The sequence below is a fragment of the Ambystoma mexicanum genome, chromosome 2q (genome assembly GCF_040938575.1).
Source record: "Ambystoma mexicanum isolate Mex_15411 chromosome 2q, UKY_AmexF1_1, whole genome shotgun sequence".
In the NCBI taxonomy this organism is placed as follows: Eukaryota; Metazoa; Chordata; class Amphibia; order Caudata; family Ambystomatidae; genus Ambystoma; species Ambystoma mexicanum.
The window spans coordinates 1,355,353,335-1,355,371,645 of NC_090924.1; the positions used below are offsets into that span (position 1 = coordinate 1,355,353,335).

At 43.8% G+C, this 18,311-nt stretch overlaps 1 protein-coding gene across 2 annotated transcripts in view; it reads right to left on the reverse strand.

Moving 5' to 3' along the window:
* Positions 1-18,311, reverse strand: part of TOPAZ1 (testis and ovary specific TOPAZ 1) — a 2,616,805-nt gene that overhangs the window by 1,002,396 nt on the left and 1,596,098 nt on the right. For both annotated transcript variants that reach the window (XM_069648829.1, XM_069648828.1), the window contains one exon: positions 10,376-10,491. In XM_069648829.1, coding sequence (XP_069504930.1) covers positions 10,376-10,491 — 116 coding nt within the window. The remainder of the gene's footprint in view (positions 1-10,375; positions 10,492-18,311) is intronic.

The window sequence follows — 18,311 nt, forward strand, 5'->3', positions numbered from 1 at the left end:
CGATGTGGAATGGCTGAGCACAGAGATTACTCAGAGTAGGTGATGGGAGGAGGAGAAAGAGACCGGTAACATCTATGTTAAGGAGGTAAACCTTGATCGACTAGGATGGGCTATGAGGGACAGGGCGGTCGCAAGGCGGAGTGTTTTGATGAAGTCTCTCTGTATTTTGGGCAGGTCAGTAGAGCGCAGAGCAGGGGTTTAGGAGCGTAGGTGCTCGGTAATGCTCGGTCAGACTCAGTCAGGTGGAGCCTTTTTCGGTTGCCTTCGTCGGGGACTGGCTTTCGACCTGCCAGTGTCCCACGATTGGCTATCAGGCCAGGGAGGCCAATCAGGATTCGGCTGAGGCGCAGAAAGTGTTGGAATTGGCCAGAAATGCGGGGGCGGCCATCTCATGTTTTAAAATGCAGTGAATATGTAGTAATCAATTCGTTTTTTTGCCCAGGTTGCTCAGGGAAGCTGGAAGGGGCAGGCAAGCAGCACAATTTAACTGCATCAATTATAATTTCAAAATTGCAAAATTCCGGCTGAGGCACGGACTCTGCAAATCTGTGCATGGCGGTGCAGGGAACTGCTCCTGCAGTTTATCTGGGAGGGGGAGCTCCTGCTCCAACCTCTGCTTTGGCAATATGATGTTTGGTTATTTGTTCTGAGCAGGTTCTGTTATATTTTAGTTGTTGATTCAGTTTCTGTTGACACTCTTGCAGAGAGTCAACCTTTTCCTGCCACTGCACTTTTAATGCATCTAATTGGGCCTCTTGCTCTGAATTATTTTATTGTTGTAGAGCCAAGTCCTCCTTTAGCTGTTTGATGTAATTTTCCAATTCTACCTCAGAATCTTGGCTCTTTTCCAATTTCTCTCCTACTAGTTTTAGTTCAGTCTGGATTTGGGTTAAGAGCTCAGACTGGCTTTGCGCAAGGGTTAGATTTTCTTCATTATCCTCCATAACTCCCATGTGGAGATATATGTAGGCTGTGATTCTGACCATTTGAATCTACTCTAAGTCATATACAACTCGCTCAAGGCTTGATGTAATAGCTCACCGTCTTTCCACACATCCATGTTCATGGCGGTGACCTGTTGCATAATTTCTCCTAGCCAGCCCTCCTCATCTTGCTGTGTCGATTCCCCTCGGACAAATAATTTGTGCAGAAGCTGCTGCCTGGTCATGTTTATCTCCACTGTGGTCATTATTGAAGAGTGTTCTTCCTTTATTAAATTATTTATATAAGGGTAAACCTGTATTCTGTTGCTTTTTGTCTAGTTCAGGGTTGATTTTACTTTATTTTGACACACAGGCCTGATACTTAAGGTCTATGTTTTGGTATGGCGCTTCTACAGTGTAACACAGTTTTCGAACCACAATAAGTAGTAGTACTTTTAGGGTTAGCCTGCTGTGTTAAGCTGTTTAGCACCACCTCAATCCCGGCAGACGAACAACGACTGTGTTAAGGATTTTAAAGATGTGGCACACTCCAGACCAGGACTCCTCCTACTGGCCAGGGATGCAGCGCACAATTAAAACGCGTTTAAGTTTGTTTCATTCAGATTCAACAATTGAGAAGGCAGCTAACCAGTCTCACACGCCCCTTAACGTACACCCCGTGTCGCAACGGACCATGTAATAATGAAATATTTATTTATTTTTAATTATGAATAAAAATCAAACAAAGTCAATATAGGGCAGCAATCACCAGTGTGGTGATAAGGACGCAATAAAATGATAGGATACACTTAGTTTAACCTTCTAAGTTAAGACATACAATGCACAAGTGAAAGAAAGCAAGATACTTTTTGAGTAGTGCTTTTAAATGGCACCACAGTTAAGCATTCCCCCTGCAACACCCCCTCAAATCCCTGTTAACCAAATTTTGTGTGGGTGGAGTAGAGTAGCAAGGAGTCAGGTATACTAGGCAAAAATCGCAATGAGAATCCAACCTACCACCCCTGAGTGGGCAGCAAAAATCAGATACAGCTCCCTTGAAAATTAGCAAAATGGCACTCAAAATTACTGAATGGGGATTTTACATGTGTGGTTGAACGGATAAGGCAAGAATGTGTATGGCTGTATCAAAGAAGCAAGAAAACTCGCCATGCTACAAGGCAAGATACTAAACAACGGGCATACAGTTTAGGAAATTGGCTTTGTAAAGAAAAGCAGTGCAACAAGAATTGCACGTGGCGAAATTGCAATTGCTTTGTTTCACGGGTTTAAAATAGCAAAATGGCTTGGAAAATGAGCTAAACAGAATCGGAAATCTGTTTTAAGGCTAAGGTACAAAGTCACATAACAGGTATGATATGAAAGTGAAAGGGTGACTTTTGATGGGTGACAGTATGGGATTCTTGAAAGGAAATTTAGTTTAAAAGGGGAAACAATTTCGTGGGCAAACTGTTTTATTAGCAAAATGATTTGTTTACTGAGACTATTTTAGTGACTATAATTAGTAAAAACACTCCACAAAATTGTTGTTTTCGAATAGCAACAATAATGAATGTGAATTTTCAACTGGGAAATTAATTGCTTTACTTCAAATAATACTAGGGACTTACACAGATAACTGAATGAGTTGTAAAGAATTGCGCTAACAGAGACTAACTCACATTTTTTCTAAGGACAGGATACACAGATGATTCCAACAATGTTAAGAAGTTACTAGGACGCTTATAGTATTTCTTATATGGTTTCTTATAGGGTTGGACAAATGGCAAGGTAACAGAGTAAAGGATGCAGCGTTTTGATATTGGGGAGCGGTGATACTGAAACAAAACACTTTAATGGGGTAGCTTGGACAACCAGCCGGGCCTGGGGACATGGGACAAAGATCTGGTCAATTGGGCAATAGCTGGGCTCTCCTCTAGGGACACAGCGGGGCAACCAAGGTCTGGTCACAGTAGACCGCAGGGTCCATCAGCTGGGCTCTCTCTGAATTATTGGGATTTTGTAGGGTTTTAATTCTGGATCAGTGGTTCTGCCTGTATCTGCTACCTATGGCCTGGCACTGGAATCTGGAATCTTGCAGGGTGAATGTGGGAGGTCTGGATCTCTGGATGTTGATTTTTGAATGAAGGATTCTTGAATGTCTGGATTTTGGAATGTCCTGACTCCCCCTAAGCTTCCTCCTTTTATAAACCGGATGACAGGATTTTTAGTATGTGGGCAGAACTAAGCTAGACCTACCTCTAAGAAGGGATAGGTGAGTCTGTAGATTTTGCCACCTCCCTGTAAGCAGATTGGACTGAACGAACTGACTCTGTTTCAGTGTGGGTGTTTATTACAGTGTGCTTTGTTCTACCAAAGTTACTTTTGCCAAAATCAGTTATAACACAAAACACCTATATTCACAAATGTCATCATAAGGAAAATTAGATAGACAGATTCCATATTTCACAAGGAACATTACTGTCCAAACTCCAAGTTTGTGTGATATTGCTTTGTTCTACTGGCATTCTTTCGCAATTTCTATGGAAAATATTTAATCAAACATCCTACAAATAGATACAGGTGAGTCTAACAGCGTCAGGCATATTTGCATTTAAGTTTCATAACCGTGTCATGTATGCTTTTTTCCAGAAATGTCACTTTACTGTCGTTCACGTCCCCCAAATGCTAGGATAACAAACCTAGTTTCATTTTAATGGCACAAAAATTACATTCAAGCTGTCCAAATTTTACATTAGTGCTTCTTTAGATTACTGAAATAAATAGTCTTTATATGAAAAGTCTTTTCAATCATATGAGCCGCTTTGCTCCCAAAAGTAGGCAGTCCTTTCAAACCCCCAGCCAAATGTCATGCTCCGGTAAGCTTTGCCCAGGGTTGCCATGGATTCGCCTTTGATCCTAGGCAGTTGAAGCTGAGAAGAGGTGTCGGAGGAATTCACACTTGCCTGTGACAAGGCCAGTTTCCCTGATGCATTGTTCCTGGCCGAAGAAATGCCAGTCAGTCTGACGAAGCTGCTAGATTCTCCAACTTGGCCCCTTTCATGTTCCCAGGGGCCTGCTCCACTTGGGGAAGGTACTTCTGTTCCCATGGGAGGCAGGGCACCTTTGAAGTCAGTGCCTGCCAAACCTGTTCTGCTGTTCTCAAAGTTATTTTTTTTTTCTTTCTTTAAACATAAACCAAGACTTTGGGGAATAAATATCATGTATATTTTAGAGCAAACCCCCATCTTCCATCACATTTATGTGCAAGCACAGGGCATCATTTTAACATTTCACTTTCAAAAGGCATTTTCCTGCTTGGCAAAAGCACCGCTTTACACGTGGGTTAATTTTTCTTGGATGTCACTTTACAAATGCGGTTTTATTTGCATCTTTATTCTGAACATTTCCATAGCTCTGGTCAATTTCTACTACACAGCAATCTGTTCAACACAAGGGTTCTTTGCAACTGACATAAGCAAAGGGAGAGTGAGCTTCTTGTGAAGAGTTTGGCCTGTGTTACTTTATTGCAAGAGTAAACGCTTGCCGTACGGCCTGAAATGAGATTTTCCTTGACACACAATGCCTTTCAGGGAGAAATAGCCCTCCGTTGATGGTGTTCATCCTGAAGGAAGATGGGTATGAATGTGTTTTACTGGAACCAAACTGTGTAATGTTGACAAGATAAAATAGCACCAGTGGAAAGTCCTTTTAAACACATAACATTTTCTTTTTCAGAAGTTTTCAGCTGGCAGCATTGAAGCGCTGCCGTTGAATGGTTTTCTTTGGTGCACATGAAGAAATTACTTGCAGCCAGGGAAGTTCTGCTGGGCTGGTAAATGCACCCGACAATCATCCTGATCAAAGTGCACAGGAGGTCTGGACCAGCCCAAATACTCTACTACTCTCGACATGAGTCATCGATAGGAGGAGTCGGCATGCTCTCCTGGGTCCGGCTTACCGAACTCCAGCTCAGCAGAAGTGTCAATACCACTGGCATTGTGCAGTGTGTCACAAAGATCCTCCATCCAACTCTCCTCTGAAATGAGGCAGTTGGGTACATTAGGGGGTCCCAAACTGGATTCCAAAAGGGGCATCATCAGATCTTTCCTCCTCCTCATAAATGGAAAGGAGGGGTAAAAGAAATCCTTTTTAGGCAGAGGAGTACATCTCTTCTCAGACACAGTACTCAAAGACTGAGAAATTGCCTTCCTTGGGGGGGGATCCACTGTCACAGGGACCTGTGCCGGTAAAACTGGCTCAGACAGCAACACGGGCGTCAATGGCTCCGACGGCGTCAGCACCAACGTCATTGAGGGCCAGAAGACCCGACAGGGTCGAAGACCCGACAGGCCGACTCAACGGGCATGGTGCCAATGCATTCGATGGCCTTGAGGACTTCGAAGACTTCACTGGTGACAAAGACCTTGGCCTGGCAGCTCGAGTGATCTTTCGATGCCTTGGCCTACCGGGGCCCCGAAGGCTCCCAGGTGTTTATCACACTGTTTACCCGGAGTCGGGGGCGCACAAGTATTCGGTCGAGACTGTTCCTTGCCGGCTTCGTCAAAAGGCGCGGGCGGAACAGTGCCCTGTTTATGAAATATTTTCATCATCTTCACCCAGAAAGCATCCCACTCCGGCGGGGTCGATGATTCGGACGGGCATACTATCTTTTTCGGGGAGGCGTCTGACGAAGACAAGGAAGGCGACCGATGGTGCCGTTTCCTTGAACGCCATGATGAGGACAAGTGGCGTGAACCACTCGTAGATCGTGACCGCTTGGACTTCTTCCTCTGAGGAGAGTCTCCTCTCGACTCATCGGTCGAAAGTCCAGCACCCGATGACGTCACCCTCGACGGAGGCCTTCAAGGGACATCGACCTGACGCCATCGACAGATGGCGCCCTCTGCCGAAAAACTTCCAAAGCAGCCGAGCTGTGCACATTACATGTCAAAAATGAGGAATACGTTGGAGGACACAATCCATTCAAATGGAGGGTTCTGAAACCCCATTGCCTGGGCGATGTTGGAGCAAACGCCCCACCACCTTATGGCCCAATGGAACTCGTCATCCAAAGTGATCTTGTCTGCAAAGTTCCCGGACACGTGTATCCAGCGAGTGTCCAGGAACTGTTCAAGAGGTTGCATCTGTAACCTACAGAGACGGATGAGGTAGATGCAGGACGGCATCATGCCAAGCAATGACTTGATGGGCCGCACCGTGACCGTTGTCATCGACAACAGCCGCTGCACCTTCCCCTGAATGGCCGCTACCCTCTCCTCCAAGGGCAATGTTAGGGAGAATTCTCTGATAAGGCTAATTTCCCAAACCCAGAGAGTCCCCCAGCAGCTTTGCTGGATTTTTGGGTTTTTTTTTTCTCCTGCTAAGAGTGAGACTCTTTTACTCCCACTCTTAGACATGATTTGAGGTATGTCTTTGACTTATGTGCTTATGGGCTATGGGGTTTCTGTTTACTCCATAGGGTATCATCTGTTTTTCTGTATGTGTGGTACACAGCACCCTCAGTGCAGTACCACAGGGGTGTCACAATGATCCCCAAACATAGACTCCATACCCTGGGACGGACTACTGACTCCCAGGGCATGTAAAGTCACCATTGGCTTTACTACTCCAAAATTGTGAACAGAACCAGTACAAACCATCATATTGTGGAAGTACTGGTAAGGGGTAATTCGATTGCCCCTGGGTCTGTTTTCGAGTGGGCGCTGTCCTGTCCCCCCCTCATCGAGTTTCTGGCTGGTGGCAGTGGTTACAACACGAAATATTCCTCCTGAATATTCTCTATGGGATTTTCCCATTGATTTTAAACGCACCACTTTTTGGTGCAATGTTAAAGATATCGCCGGTTTATTTATTTAATATTAAATCACCGGTTGGGTCTTTTTGCCAGAACTCTATTCTAAAATGGCGTTTGTGTCCGTCTCTGTAACTCTGACCAAGGTCGAGCCCTTTGTTCCACTATTTTGGCGGGCTTCTCCACAGAAGCCATCCAAATGGTGCCACTCTGTCTGGGTTCCACAGGAAGGGTGGAGGGGGGGGAATTGGCACCCTGGACTCCGTTGCCTTAGCAACCCAAGTCGCACTCTACTCTGATTGGCCCATTGGTGAGCCGCCCGGCTCACCACTTAGCATGTGTGATTGACAGCTAGGCTGATGAATGGGGGTTTTTCTGCATAAAAGCAGGGCCTTTGGGACTGGAACTTCAGAAGTCGCCACAGGACCTAAGAATCCGAAGAGGGAAGAGGCTGTGCCACCTGCAACCGACGACACCACCGGTGAAGCCCTGCTGCAACAAACGCACCACTTTTCCAACGACAAGAGAAGACCTTCTGCTGGAGAGTCTTCTCCCTTTGAGAAAGACGTCACTTGGTTGAATCGCCCGTGCCAAGCACCCCGGCGGCCGGATAGCCAAGCTCACCACTTTTGACTGCGAATAAAAGGACTGCACCTTTTAAATCGGGAACTCCGCGGCTGGTTTCCGTGTGATCCTGGGCACATTTCGCTTTGCTCCATTTAAAGTGGGCCTGGCCTATGAACTTTAGCTCTACAGTATAACCTGCCTTTCTCCTTGCTCTCAACTAAAAGTGTTGGGAACTGTTTTATGTTATGCTCTGCCTTTTCTCTACCTTTTTAACCTAAACTATTGGAGTGCCAGCTAGGTTAAGTGCTCACTTCTGTCTTAACAAACAGTTGTGCTTTAACCCTGACTTGTCTGATAGCTATCAAGAGAGGTGTGTATACTTACCTGACTGTGTTTTTAACTTACTTCTCATTAAGAGTGCTAGTGTATTGCCTAAAGTGTGTTTTAAATAAATAACTCTATACTTTTTATACAAAGCTCTGGTCAGTGTTTGTTTGCTCTACTGTGTTTTGACCCTATTGTGTATACTCTGCATACTGCCCTACTCTTCTTGAGAGAAGTCTGACTGCTCAGCCACAGCTACCAGGTAAATCTGGGTGGTGCAGACTGCTACCAATTGGGTTTACTGCTTACTCCTGTAGCCTTAATCTTTTTGCAGTGTTCCCCTATGGAACTGCACAGGATTCTGCCTAACATCCACAAACACATTTCGAAACCCACACTTGGCACAGGAACTTGAAACGGCACCATCCTTCTGTCATCTCCATCATGGTCAGAGGGCACGAACTAGGCCCAATGGCCTTCTGGAAACTTCGATGATCTTCGCCATTGAGGGGCACTGAACTTCAGACGACGGATCCCCCTGTCGACAGATGGAGAGAAGAGCACACAGGCTGTTTCAGAACAAAAATAGATTTTTTTCAGCAAAAAACACAAAAACGTAGAAGAGCTCAGAGAGCAAACTCGAGGACTCCCAACACTGAAGCGTGCTGTAAAAATCTAAAAATGGCTGCCAGAGGAGGGGCTTCGGGAGAGGACTGTCATTTGATGGGGCAATATGACCCAGAGGACAGTGATTGGTTTGTGGGAGAAATATAGTTTGTAAGTGAAAGTGAAACTGTTTTTCTTTTACCAAGGATTCCCAGCCCGACGATGGGGAATATTCATGAGCATGTGAATCCATGCCAGACCCCATGCTGGAGAAAATGTCCATCAAGCTTGTGGGTTGAGCGCTTTTTCTTGAGGTCGCGTAGATAAACTAAGTTACTTGACCTGCAGGTCTAGCAGTTTAAAAAAGATTTTTCAAAGCCTGTTCATGATGCCGATTGCTATTTTCACTCTTTCATTTTCCACTCCAGTTCTTTTTAATACTGCTAACAGGGGACCCAACAGCACGCAAGTGTCAACTTTGATAGCCCACTGCATGTAATGACACTTTTTGTAAAATTAGTGCGACAGGGTATTCAGTGTTGATACTTGGGCAGATTTGCTTTGCACGTTCTGAAATATAAAATTATTTCTGAATATAAAGCATTGTGATCTCGACCTAATAAAAACATGAAATATTGTGTAGGCCAGGCATTGGTTTGGATCCCAAATATACTAAAACGGACACTTATAATAAAATGAAAGCTTTTTTTGTGCATTGAATATTTCAATTTACATTTTGTAAAAATTAGAGATGTTCAACTAGCTTGCATGTCATGCAATAAACACACCAGTGAACATAACCGGATTTACTGTTTAAAGCAGGTTTCATGTGTTAATACTTATAAATATGTCGGAGCTCCTATACTGAGAACGAAAAAGTCTCAATCTGTTCTATGGGACGTATCCCACTACCTTTTATTGAGGCAACATATTCATTTGCATATCAGTTTGGTCCCACCCACAAGAGCAGTCTAGCACCAAAATGCAGGTAATTCCCTGACCAAGAGTGTGATCAGCAACCCCAGACAAGTAAATTCTTATGTGTCAATATAAAAGTGAATAATTAATAGAACTTTTGACGGTCTTGACAATAGCACATTATTTAAAGCAGTGCCTGTTTATCCCATGAGAGCGTAGCTCAAACCATGGTATGAGCCATTCAAACCATTTCTATTAAATGTCAGGCAATCCCCATCAATTAAGGGTTATATCATGGTGCAGGTGCCATCCACTGCCCCACACAGTGTTTCCCAGCCTCCCCCCATAGGTGACATAATCATCGCATCTATATAAATAGTAGAATGTACGAAATAGAAGTTTTAACTGTTGATAGAGGAGAAGAAGGGGACAGGCTTTATGCAAAAAGTGACAGAGGCTTGACAGAGATAACCAGCGGCATCCACCTCAACCTTTTCCCATACCTCTCCCCCTCACAAGCTCTAATCACATGATCCACCCTAAGCGCTCCAAGTAGACTGATGGTCGTATCCTTGGTACACAGGGAGCGTTCAGCTGAAATTCTCTGCCCACAGAATCTAGATCCATACAAGAATATAACATTTTCTGGCGGCACTATGCACATATTTAACAGAAAATTTGAATACAATGTTATATGGGGGCGGAGCAGAGGCTTGGTGCACTGGTACTTCGCGGTAAGATTGCTCAGCCAATTAAGCCCTCGCTGATGAGATCCTAGAGTTATCTGAAGACTTCAGGTTTGAATCCGGGCAATGCAGCTCAGCCTTTTTATCCTTCCGAGGTCGATAAATGCATAGCAAGTGTGGCTGGGTCATAATAATGATTTATTAAAATGTTCTATGTACAACGCTTTGACGAAAGCACAATATAACCTAGGATTACTATTACTACGCAGAGCATTACCAGCTCAAACGTATATATACTACAATAAGCAAGCACTATCAGTAGCCTTTGGCAGGCGAGGGGCCATAGTAAACATAGGATCATGGCCCAATGCCAGTAAATCGATATAACCCCTAATCTTGGTCAAATCGTGTAAATTACCATCCCTGCATTCAAGGATTCCATTTATTTTTGCAAATCCACGTAATTGGCAACAGTCAGCACACAAATAACGTATAATTTCTCCACATTACAACACTTTGTATCTTTATGTGCGACTTACCTCGATTTTGTGGAAACTATGATATTTATCTCAGATTCAGAGGCCTCCATTTGTGTGACATGTTTTTCTATATAATCTAGATGTTCAAGTTGTAGAACCATTCCCGCTTCTACCATCTATAAAGCAAACAGAAGTTGTTGCTCATAAAATCGAATATCAAAAGAGGAACAAAAGACGTTATAGAATATGTAAATACAGCAATTTTTAGCATTGCATGCCTCAAATAAAAAAAAAGGCAAATGATTGATTGAGTTGGTACAGGCTTTGGCTAGAGTCTTACAACAACAAAAATTGAAGCGTCGGGGAAGAAGTTTTATCTGTCAGGATCAGAATACAGTTAATCAGAAAGTTAACCAGAAAGGTGACCAGAAAGTTCCACCCACTCTTTTTTGCTATGGCTGAAAGGTGGAAAAGACAGGTGGACAAATGTTTCCTGTAGTATTGGGTTTTCGAAATTGATCTAAAGATCTAGCACTTAGACTTGCTGTATTGTTCTGTTAAGCGTTCATCCGGCAATCATTGCTTGATCTGACATGGTCTAGTCAGGCAAAACATTGAAGGCCTCTGCATTCCCCTGTCTCTTTCTTAGGTGCGGCCAAGGGAGCACTCACCTTACAAACCCTGACAGCAGCAGTCATTCTAGGAGCTTTGGGACACAGGTAGCCCACAGCTACATGCCCCCTCAGACATCTCAATTTACTTTTAACTTACATTGCAGTCGTAAAACTGTTTAAGTAAAAGTGCTGGATGAAAACCTATCTTGAATAAAGCATCTGGAAATAGACTATCTGTACATCAATAAATCAAAAAGGAAATGAGTCATTCATAATTACATTGAGTAAACTGAACTACTCCACGTTCTCAAAACAACAATACAGTACTCTTCAGCGGATGCTTTCGCATTAGAAAACCTTACGAGCTTTTTTTTTTAATAACCTACCACCTCAATCTTCCAGCCCTCCATTACACAGGTATTGCACCTTGGTGTTGCCTAAGAAAACATTCAGATACCAATACACACTGATTCTCATTCTCAACCACCCCTCCCATTGCCTACACCATATCAGGTTCTTAGGTGGTTGCAAAATGGAGGGAATTTCTGGGAAGGTGTTACATTGTCTAAATCCCTCCATATGGTAGAAACCTCTCCACAGATCCATGAATATGCTGTGTCGTAAATGTGCCATATTTCCTTCATTATCCCCCAGCAAACCTCCACAACCGGGGAGAGGAAGCAGGATGAGATGTGGTTGGTTTCCGCCAGTAACTCGCTTGTTTATACACAGTGGCTCTCAGTAATATTGTGGCTGGCTAAACACTTTGAGGATGGTTAATATTTTGCGGATATTGGTTACAATGTCAACAAATGATGAAGGCTCCCCCAATGCCAAGCCCAGTTGAAATAGTAGTGTGGTTGTAGTGGCAAATCCAAAGATATTTGTAGAAAGTGTTATGGGGGCCGGAGATAGTGTGGCCAACCGGTGAGGTATGAGGCATGGCTCATCGGAGCACTGACGTGAGACTGGCTTATGCGTCTCACACTTACCCGTAAAGCAAATGCCTGAAGCTGTGAATGGGTAGAGGAACGTTTGAGGAACCAGGCTTTCTCTGTCACTGGATTTTGGAGCAAGCAATTACGCAATGACCTCCATTTGAGATCCCTGAATCACGCTTGCCATGTTCAAATTGGCGGCAGCGCCCAGTGTGAGTTGTGCAGCATGACCCTAAAGAGTAGCAATCCAGCAAGAGGCAGGTCATGCGGTTTGGGGGATGTGCCGGCACAGAGCCTTCCTCTGAGGATGAGCCTGACTTGCTGATGGCCTCGTGCAGAGACTGAGGCGGCACTGTGGGCTCAGGCCACTACTGAGGCTTTTAGGCTCTGGTGAAATGACCCACAGCTACTACTGCACACATACCATGTAAGAGTTCACTGTAACATTTTTGAGAAAAAAGCGCAGTGCTTAGATTTGCTTTCACCTATAAAACACTTCACTTAAGGGACATGTAACATGCATCTTGCTCCGGTCCCATTGGTATTGGATGAAAGCTTCATAAAAACGTCCCTGGCTTATTAAAGCCAAAACTACAACCTCTCTCAGTTAAGGAGAACCTTACAGCATCTCCATGGAAAAAGCTGGTCGTAAGCAGACGTGCACCTCACAAACGGGCATCAAAACAATGTTGCGGGAACAAGACACTCCCTGAAAAGCAAACACAAGTGGAGGTTCAAATCCACAATACTTGAAGATCACAGGTGAATATGGAAGTGCTAGTCACTACACATTTGATATCCTACAGACGCTTCAGAAATTAAAAATTATATACCAAGGATAATGGGGACAAGCCTCTATGTTAGACTTTCCAGTTGCAGACCTGGATAAACATGTACTCTCGTTGGAGAAGAGCGTTTATGAAATTGAGAATATGATGTGTGAAATCTCAGGAACCGGCAGTGTTGGCTGAAAGAATGGTTGCAATGGAAATGCAGCTTAAATTCATGTTGGCTATGTAAGAAGACTGAGTCCTGCTGCAATAATATAGGCATTGGGGGGTGGCCAAGCATGCGTAAGATCAAGATCTGGAGGAATATGTCTGGAGTCTGTTTCAAAGCCTACTCTAGCTTTCTGATGATCTTGATATACATCGCACACACAGGGTATATTTCACCTTTCAGCAGGGGAAGAACTTAATCTTCCTGGACGGGCTGATAAAAATTCATTACCCATCATCAATAACAATTAATGATAGTGCTGATCAAAGTATTATTCATCATGATTCCCCATCTCTATTTCAGGATCTGCCTCGATCCCTTAAAATCTTCAATACAGGTCAGGCCCCCCCATCCTTCTCTCAGGCCCTCCTGGCTGTAATTCCTAAGGAAGGTCGAGACCCCAAATACTGTAGCTCTTATCGCCCCATATCACTCCTTAACATCGACGCAAAAGTGTATGCCAGAGTCATTGCGGCCCGGCTTGAAACATATCTCCCTAGACTAATACACTCCGACCAAGTTGGCTTTGTCCTGGGTAGGCAGGGCGCAGATACCATGAGGAAAACGCTACACTTACTTCACGAGGCACAGGGAATGAAGGGGGACCCATCTCTTCTGTCATTGGATGCTGAGAAGGCTTTTGATAGGGTGTCATGGGACTTTTTAGAAAGAGTGTTAGTGTCTAATGGGTTGGGACCGAAGCTCCGCTGCGCCATTAAAGCGTTGTACACCTCCCCCACGACGTCTGTGGCAGTGAATGGAGGATACTCTCGCTGGTTTCCCCTTGAGAGAGGAACGAGACAGGGTTGCCCAATGTCAGCAATATTATTTGTGATGTCCCTCGAACCATTGGCGCAGAAACTAAGGAGTGACAGTAGAGTTAAGGGCATCAAGGTAGGAGATCGGGAGTACAAACTGGGATTATACGCGGATGATATCCTGCTTCATCTGACGGACCCCTTAGAATCAATCCCAGCTGCGCTCAGCATAATTGAAGAATACGGTGCACTGGCCGGCTTAAGAATCAACACAGGAAAGTCAGTCCTCCTCCCGATTGATAAAGACAGGGACTCTGAGATCGCGCGCTTTGCCCCGCTAGGAGTTCAAGTCAGCCTAACTACCCTCCGTTACTTGGGCATCAATGTCACCCGTGACCTTGACTCCTTATATGGAGCTAACTTTCCACCACTATCACTCGCTCTACAGAAAGATAGCCAACGGTGGTCTAGGCTCACGATCTCCTGGATGGGCCGCTTAAATGCCATAAAGATGGTCTTTCTCCCCAAGATATTATATTTATTTCAGATGCTCCCCATTAGGATCCCCCCAGAATATTTCACAGCAGTGAGACAATTGTTCCTGACCTTCCTATGGCAGGGCCAGAAGCCAAGGATTCCGAGACCTTTACTCCAGCTCCGCAAAGACAACGCAGGAGTAGGCCTCCCGGATATGGAGACATATTACAGGGCGACGCTACTTAGGGTTCTCGTCCCGCACTTTAGGCAACGTTCAGAGCCTCAGTGGATAGCGCTGGATAATTATCACCTCCGTCCCTTTATTGTGTCCGAATGGTTGTGGGTCCCCAGATCTCAATTGCGGGAGGGAATCAGATCCCATCCTATCTTGGGCGCATTGTGGGCTGTATGGAAACCTGGCGGGAAAATGAAGGGCGTCACGACATGGCCATCTCCCTTGGGACACCTTTGGTCACCAGGAATTCGGGATGCAATCCCAGAACCGGGAGGCTATGATACATGGTATCAAGCAGGGCTGGAAAGGGCGGGTCAATTATGGCGCAATGGAACCTTTATAACCATTCAGGAGCTCCAGGAGGCGCTTGACATAGGCCCACTCTCAGTCTTCTTATACTTAAGACTCAAAGGGGTGATGACAAGGTCAATCTGGAAGGACCAACTGCAGAGGGATCTTACTCCGTTTGAAATGATCCTTGATCGATGTACGGGCTCCAGTGGCCTGATAAGTGCTATGTACTCGGCTTTGATCGAGGCTGATACTTCCTCCTCCCTGGTCCTTAAGAGCAGATGGGAAGTAGATATGGGTAGACCAATCTCGCAAAAATTGTGGCTACAAATTTGCAGACGTACTGCGAAATCCTCTATATCCTGCCAGTATAAACTGCATGCACTAAAGTTATTGTATAGGTGGCAGTATGACCCGATCAGACTCGCCAAGATGTATCAAGGGGTCAGCCCATACTGTTGGAGGGGCTGTGGGATGCGGGCTGATTACTGGCACATGTGGTGGGGGTGCACAATGGTTCAGACTTACTGGTCGGAGGTTCTTAGTTGGATTAAGGACCTGGACAATGAAGAAAGGGTACAGCACCCAATGCTCATTCTGTTTGGTCTGATTGAAACAGAGGACAAAGTTATAAAGGCATCCACGATGGTGCTCGGTCTTCTGATGGCTGCACGAGCTTGCCTCACTATGGTATGGAAGAGGCCAAAGCTCCCGAGTAAAACCGAATGGCTTGGGGTTGCCCAAACCCTCTACAGAATGGAACACCTGACTGCCGCCCTACGCGGAGACCTTACGGATGTTGAAAGTGCCTGGTCTGAGTTCAGAGCCAAACACGCCCTGTAAAATCAATGTGTGCAGACTATTGCTGTGATTTCTGTCAATACTAACGATGAACGATGAATTTCGTTATCGCGGCGTCACGGGCCGTGTCATATGTCCTGGTCGAATACTATATTTGTACTCAAAGCTTTTCTTGATGTGGTCTTACTGTTTAATGTCGTTTTTCAATCCCATAGTTAGAAATGTTAAAGAAGGGAGGGGAGGGGGGAGGGAGGGAGCGAGATTGGGTATTACAGATTTTACTTGCAATATTGAGCAATTCTAAGGAACTAATGCGCATTCCATACGGAAACGGTACTCTACTTACAAGCCATTTACAATATCTTATTGATAAACTCTGTATGAAGATGATTGTTGACTTTGCATAAAATCAATAAATTTTGAATTTAAAAAAAAAAAAAAAAAAATAGTAACGTCCTGGCTCTGGGACAATCATATCAAATAACATTGGGAGTTTTCTCATTGTAAAATGTTGTTTGAATAAAAGGGACAATTATATGCGATTAAGAAAAAAACAAAGCTACTGAAATCATAAATGAACCTAGATCCGGCACAAATGACAGACTATTCGGCGCATAACCACAACAAATTTGAAAATAGTGGCAATAAGCCTGCCTCTGCATCTGGACTTACCACTGGCTAAAGAAAACAATGTCGCAGGAGAAGGAAAGCCACACAAGCACCATAGAATATCTTAAAAATGGAATGAAAGTGCTTATGAGATGAGGTGATGGATTCTTGCGCCTATTGGAGTTTATAGACTTTGCACATCTGCTTATTCACGGTCTGCATCAACAAAGGAGTTCCTTTGCGTTCTGTAGATGAGGGGAAAGCCTTCAAGTTTTTAAAGTACAGGCAAACTGTAAAAGCTGAAAATAACAAAAATTGCAAATTAAAAAAACAATTGGATTATACTTCCCACATTTCAGGATGTGTGATGTTGGGTGGGTTTGTGTTTTTTTTTCCTCTTTCTTCCCTTTATCTTTCTTCCCTTTATCTTTCTTCTTTATATTCAAGGGCAGGTATTTCCTGATATTGGTATAAAATTGTGAACCGACTTAAATGGATGCACTTGCCCTGATCCCCCTAAATGCACAAGGTCTTAATAATACATCTAAATGTAAATCAGTGATGACTATGCCAACTAAAATGAATGCTGCAATAGTCTTTCGTCAAGAGAGATAGATTATCCCACAAGATGAAGCTAGGTTCCGGACCTAAAATCTCCCGCAACTATTATTTGCATCAGCCAATACCAAGAAAAAGAGGGTGGCAATTCTTGTCCATACAGAACTCAGGCTTAATGTGAATGATTTGGTGAGAGATACTGATGGGAGGCATTTGATGCTTAAGGGGACTCTCATGGATCAATTATTTACACTTGTTTCTATGTATGCTCCCAATGTGGCCCAAGACATGGCCCCGTCCTGGACACAAAAAGTTCCTACTCTATGTCTGTCACTACAGCAACACATCATAAAGTCCAGCTACTGTTCGCAATCCAGGAGAATGACTTCTCCTGGATGTGAAGCGTCCAAAGCCCTTTTCAGGTTCTTTAAAACAAAAATGTTTCACAAAAACTCTGGGTTCTTCGTAACCTAACAGAAAAATAAACATTGTACGAGTTCTTGTAGGGCTTGGAGAATGACATTTCCTAATTGGTTCCCCAATGTCTCTCAGTTCTCAACAAGCTTTTGTAAGTGACTTCAATTCAACACTACAGCTAAGTCAATGCCTAGTCTGGGATGCTGATGGAAGCCCTTATTGATGTATTTTTATGTCCAGTTCGTTTACTATGGATGACAACCCTTATATAACACCCCTCTCTTAGAATCCCCCTGATCCCACTGAGCCAAGAAGTAGGTTTGTTTTGCAAATTAAAAGGTTTATTTGAAAATTAAACAATATATATCTATCACACTTTTATAGTAAATTAATATTTGATAGCACACTTGTGAAGATGATAGTGACCAACAATGGATAGTGGTACACTCTTTTTGATGGCTCAGAAGTGATATAGAGAGGATAAAGTAGCTGAGAATGCTTTTATGGCTTCAAGGACAATGCAATGATGAATGAAAATGCAGTACAGAAAATAAACTTGATATGACTTCAACAAAAGACAATGTAATCACTTTTCTTTGACAATTCACCCCCCGCCCCTTTATGCAAGGTAAGGAGATGGAAGGAAAGCACACAGTTGTCAGGAATGCAATCAAATATAATTCAGTTCCCCCCTAGCAAGCTTAGAGGAAAACAGGTAGAAGTTTTAAACACAGGCAATATACTTTGATGTGGTATGCAAATAAGTGAAAAATATGCTAAAATGATTTTAATTCCCTATAGGAGGTTCAGGGTAGGTGATAGCTACTTTGTATTAGTTCAGGATCACTTTAGCAATGCTCTATGAATAATTGTCAGGTTGCAAACGAATTTCAGCAAAGGAAAGCAAGGACAAATATTTTTACACGTGGCTGAAATGTAAAATCGCGGCAAATTTAGTTGCGTGCGTCGAGCGCAATTACGGAGGGAGTATGAGGAGTAGCAAGTCGGTTTAGAGCTTGTTGGTAAGCTAAAAATCAGCTTCAAAATAAAAGTTAGATCTTGCTTCTATCACAAACGGTTCCGGAGATACGGCCGATTTAGTAAAGGTAGTTTTTCGGATTTGAAATTTTAAAGCTCAGAATGACAGATGACAGTTTTCAGGTTTAAAGATGACAGAATGACACGATTCTAGGAGGCAGTTCTAAATAGGTTAAAATAGTTTGGATTAGATTATTTTAAACTAAGAGATTGGGTTTTGCACAGTTCTGGCGGTACTCACACTACATATTGGACAGGAAT